The sequence below is a fragment of the Sinocyclocheilus anshuiensis genome, unplaced genomic scaffold (assembly GCF_001515605.1).
Source record: "Sinocyclocheilus anshuiensis isolate Anshui unplaced genomic scaffold, SAMN03320099.WGS_v1.1 scaffold411, whole genome shotgun sequence".
NCBI classification, from domain to species: domain Eukaryota; kingdom Metazoa; phylum Chordata; class Actinopteri; order Cypriniformes; family Cyprinidae; genus Sinocyclocheilus; species Sinocyclocheilus anshuiensis.
The window spans coordinates 189,724-194,426 of NW_015549608.1; the positions used below are offsets into that span (position 1 = coordinate 189,724).

The following is a 4,703-nucleotide window of genomic DNA, read 5'->3' on the forward strand; positions in this document are numbered from 1 at the left end:
CCAGTGTCGGCTCCAGCCCCAGAGCTCGCGCCAGTGTCGGCTCCAGCCCCAGAGCTCGCGCCAGTGTTGGCTCCAGCCCCTGAGTCCGCTCCAGTGCCAGCTCCTCGAAAGCGCCTTGCTGTGCCTGCTCCTCCAGAGCACCCTCCAGTGCCAGCTCCTCGCTAGCGCTTCCCAGTCCCCGAATCCAGCCCAGAGTGGGCTCCTGACTGTTCCCGAGTATAGCCCACGGAGGGCTCCAGTTCCCGAGTATAGCCCACGGAGGATCCGCCATGGACTCCTGAGCTACCAGCTCCGCCATGGCAACCTGAACTGCCCGCTCCGCCATGGGACCCGGATCCGGTACCGCATTGGAGGCGTCCGGTCCAAGCCTGTCCTGTGAGACCTCCAAGGCGCCCACCCTCCCATCCCTCGATGTTATGTGGCGCGAGGTCGCGCCTTTCGGAGGGGACCGATATCTGTCACGTGTTTGTCTCTGTTTAGTTCCTGTTTGCCCCTATTTGGTTCAGTTCCTGTTCTCATTTAGTTAATCATCGTTTATTCTGCTCACCTGTTTCTGTTCTCCCTGATTACGTTCCATGTGTTTATAAGCCCTGTGTTTTCCTCAGTTCCCTTGTCTTGCGTTAAAGTTATATCATGGTTGTTGTCTCCCTCTGTTTCCGAGTGTTTTGTTCTTGTACTGATAATTAAAGACTCTATCGTGGATTAATTCCTCGCCATGTGCTTCCTCCGAACCATGACCCATGCATCACGTTCCATGTGTTTATATACCCTGTGTTTTCCTCAGTTCCTTTGTCTTGCTTTAAAGTTACGTTGTGGAGTTTTTATCCTATGCTCGTCAGTGTTACCCTCTTGGTTTGTTAATAAAAGACTCACCTTTGGATTACCCCTTCGCTGTGTGCCTCATCTACCCACATCGTGGCACATACTAATTTGATGCCACAAACCCATTTTTGTGCAATATTTTAGAAAAGTAGAGCAAGGCATGAGGTCATGGGTTCAGTTTCCAGGGAAGGCATGAACTTAATAAAATGATGCAATGCAATGTAAGTCACAAAAACGTCTGTCAAATGCATAAAAGCAAATGTAAATGAAATATGTTCTTAAAAATTAATTGGTTGAGATTGCAATAAACTCTTCTTCTAAACAGATCCATAAGCATCAGGGCAACTCACCATGACCTTGCGTAGCTTGTAGCGTTTGGAGCGGATGTCGTCCATGAGCATCTCGTATGGTGTGAGCTGGAACTCGATTGGCAGTGGGTTATACTGCCGCTCCTGTACCTTCTTCAGCTTCACGCCGTTCCTCAGATCTCGCATCATCTGCACCCAGAGCCACGCCTGACCGCAGCACACATGCGCCAATACATTAGAGAGACTATTCCAGAACATTCCAGGGCTTTTTCAACATAACATCCATCATAACATTCCCAGGGAATGCATGAACTTGATCAAATCGTATCATTCTCATTTATGTTTCTATTTAAGTAAAATCATCCCAACTAACCAAAATGTGTTCTAAGAATTTTTACTAATGTACTCATTAAATTTTGATGTTCAAAACAACTAGTATTTTAAGGGTTTTAAAACCTTCATTACGGGAACATTCCATTCTATCATTTTGCAAACATTATGGGAACGTTACTTTTAAATATTCCCTGAACATTCCGAAAGAACTAGAAACATTTAAAAAATGTTACACTTACATTCAACTGAAACATTTCAGAAAAAAGTTCTATGAATGTATACGTTTTTGAGCCAGAACATTATTAAAGACCAAATAACTTTAAATGAACATTCTTTGAAAGAACATTTGTTCATAACTTTGAGAGAACCTTGCCAGAACGTTAGCCAAAGTTCCCTGATAACTGCTTCTCCCAGAATTACACTGGAGAAATTAAAATAAATGCGTTGGTTGTTTATAATGTGGACAGCAGCTCAGATCATTTGCTCTTGGAAGTCAAGTTACATTTATCTATAATGACACAGATTGTATACAGATTGTTTCAAAGCAGCTTCACAATAATAAACAGGAAAATAAGTGTTAATGTTGCAAAATTCATCAAATCAGCTCTGCAGAAGACAATAGTGTCATTATTCAGCTCATTTAAGTTGTCAATGTTGCAAGGTTGAATTATGAAACACACTCAGTTCAGCTATAAAGCAGCTCTACAGAAGACAATAGTGTCATCATCCAGCTCAGCTCAAGTTTTGTTCTCATCTGATGTGTCAGTGCAGTCAAATCGATAATATTTCTGAATATTAATTGTCTTTTAAACTCAATTGGATGAGCAACAAATAGAGCCAATCAAATGTCTCCATTCTTTGATTGGCAGGTCACTTACCCAATCAGCATTCTGCAGCTTGTTTAGCTCCCTGCCAGGTTCGTCAACGGCGTCCCCCTCCATCTTACGCAGGTTCTGTCCAATCAGAGCGAGACACAACATTTCAGAGAGCAGCTGAGTCGAGCAGAATCCTCTAGAATCTATAGATGCGGCAGTACAGCTGCAGTCTATTATTACACCTGACAATTAGATGAATCTCACCAAAGCCGTCAAGAACACGTGCAGGTCTTATTTCACCACAAAATCAAAAGAAACAAATAGGAAATTACATTTTGCGTAAGGAAAATAAAACCTGTTTTGAGATTTGCTTGCACTGTGACATTATTTTCCTGACAATGCCTTTTGCAAATGCACATTTGTTTTCTATTTATGAATTTACATAGTAATTAATTTACAGGTGAGATAAATAAAGGAAAATATATATTTTTTGCTATAAAATTTACTGTTTTAGAACAGGATAACAGAACTTCCTTATATTCACTTGTCAAACATGTTTAGTTTTGTCATTTTAGGTAATTTCCCAGAAAATATGAAAATATAAAAATAAAATATAATTCAGAATATTAACAAAAACTACAATAGCATATCAGTGATACTAAAATAACTGAAATAAATTTTATATATAATATTAAAAACTAAAATTACTAACTGGAAATAAATTTAAAAAACTAAAACTAAAACAGAAATAAATCCTAAATAGTAAAAAAAAAAACTGATAAAATTATAAAACACATGACAATAAACTATGATAGTATATCTGTCATATAGATAATACTAAAAAAACGTATAAAATAAAAAAACAACAATTACAAACTGGAAATAAAAATTAAAATTGAAATAAAAACATCAAAATCAAAAGAAAGAAATATGAAATTACATTTTGCATAAGAAAAACAACCTGTTTTGAGATTTTTTTTTTTTGCATTGTGACATTATTTTCCAGACATTTAATGCATTTTGCACATGCACATTTGTTTTCTATTTATGAATTTACAGAGTAATGAATTTACAGGTGAGATAAATAAAGGACAATTTTTTTTTGCTATAATAACTGTGATTTTTTCACTGATTTACTTTTAAAACACAAAGCACAGGACAACAGAACCTCCTCGTATTCACTTGTCATGCATGTTTAGTTTTGTCATTTTATCTTAAGTCATTTCCCCCTGCAGCTGAGCCCAAACGGTGGCGTCGTTATGTAGTTTTGGAAATAAAAGGCTTTACAGTGCGGTAACAGTAAACCCTCATGGGAAAGAGCACAGAGGGAGACGCTTTGTGAAGGCGGAGTGGCTCGTCTCATCTTACACTCAAAACCCCATAAAGATGAGCTGTAGAGCAACAGCAGACTCAGATTCTCCTGTGGAAAACAGTAGAGGATGATTCTGTGCGAAAGTACGAGACATTTCAACGTGGAGATGCTCTGAACACATTTTTGGTCACTGTATGCCAACACAGAGCTGACACTATTAGCCCAAAGCACATAAACAATGCCGACACCATTAGGACTCGAAGGTAGGCTTTAAAGAGTCCACATATAATGTGTTAGTCAAGGTTTCTTACACCAAGAACAGCTGTAATTTAGTTTTTCATGATCACTGTCCATCCTCTCTCAGGCCATTTTTGCTGCTGTGCCTTTAAGACTTCTGTGTAAACACCCTGTTTTCATGTGAAATGAGATCAGTGGAGACAAATGAGATCAAATAAAACAAACTTCCATCTCTCCCAGGTCTGGGTTTTATGTTTCGCTAGGACAGTTTTATATAAGCCAGGTTATTTGGCTGACACATTACAAAGGGCACAATCAAAGGTCAAACCAGCTGCGACCCTCCTCCACATATGACATATTACATTTATTCGATCACAAATCGTGTTATGAGAGCAAGAGCAAAAATGTCAAACCACAGAACAGGGTTATTATCAATAACTAAAACTTAAATAAATAAATAAAATCATTTTTGCAAGCTGAAATGAAATAAAATATTATTCGGCGTAATTATTGTTAACTAAAGCTAAAACCATAAAAAAAATTATTACTTGAAATAAAATAAAAATTAACTTAAATAAAATATTTGTACAAATTAAACGCATTTTATTTCAGCTAGTTGCCAATGCAACACTTCTCATTTTTTGTTTTAGTTTAAACTGAATTACTAAAACAACTAATAAAAAATAAATAAACTAAAAACTAAAAAAAACCTAATAATACTAATAATAACAAATAATAAATATATTTAAAAAACTAATAAAAATGACAAAACCACCCAACAAAATTTTAAAAACTTTAATTAAAATTAAAATGAATATTAGATGAAAAACTAAAATTACTAACTGGAAATAAAAACTAAAATTGAAGTAAAACTGA

At 37.0% G+C, this 4,703-nt stretch overlaps 1 protein-coding gene across 1 annotated transcript in view; it reads right to left on the minus strand.

Moving 5' to 3' along the window:
* Positions 1–4,703, minus strand: part of LOC107659090 (protein spire homolog 1-like) — a 30,653-nt gene that overhangs the window by 11,561 nt on the left and 14,389 nt on the right. Inside the window, exons 6-7 of the mRNA XM_016447915.1 lie at positions 2,342–2,416; positions 1,173–1,337 (exon numbers count right to left, since the gene is read on the minus strand). Coding sequence (XP_016303401.1) covers positions 1,173–1,337; positions 2,342–2,416 — 240 coding nt within the window. The remainder of the gene's footprint in view (positions 1–1,172; positions 1,338–2,341; positions 2,417–4,703) is intronic.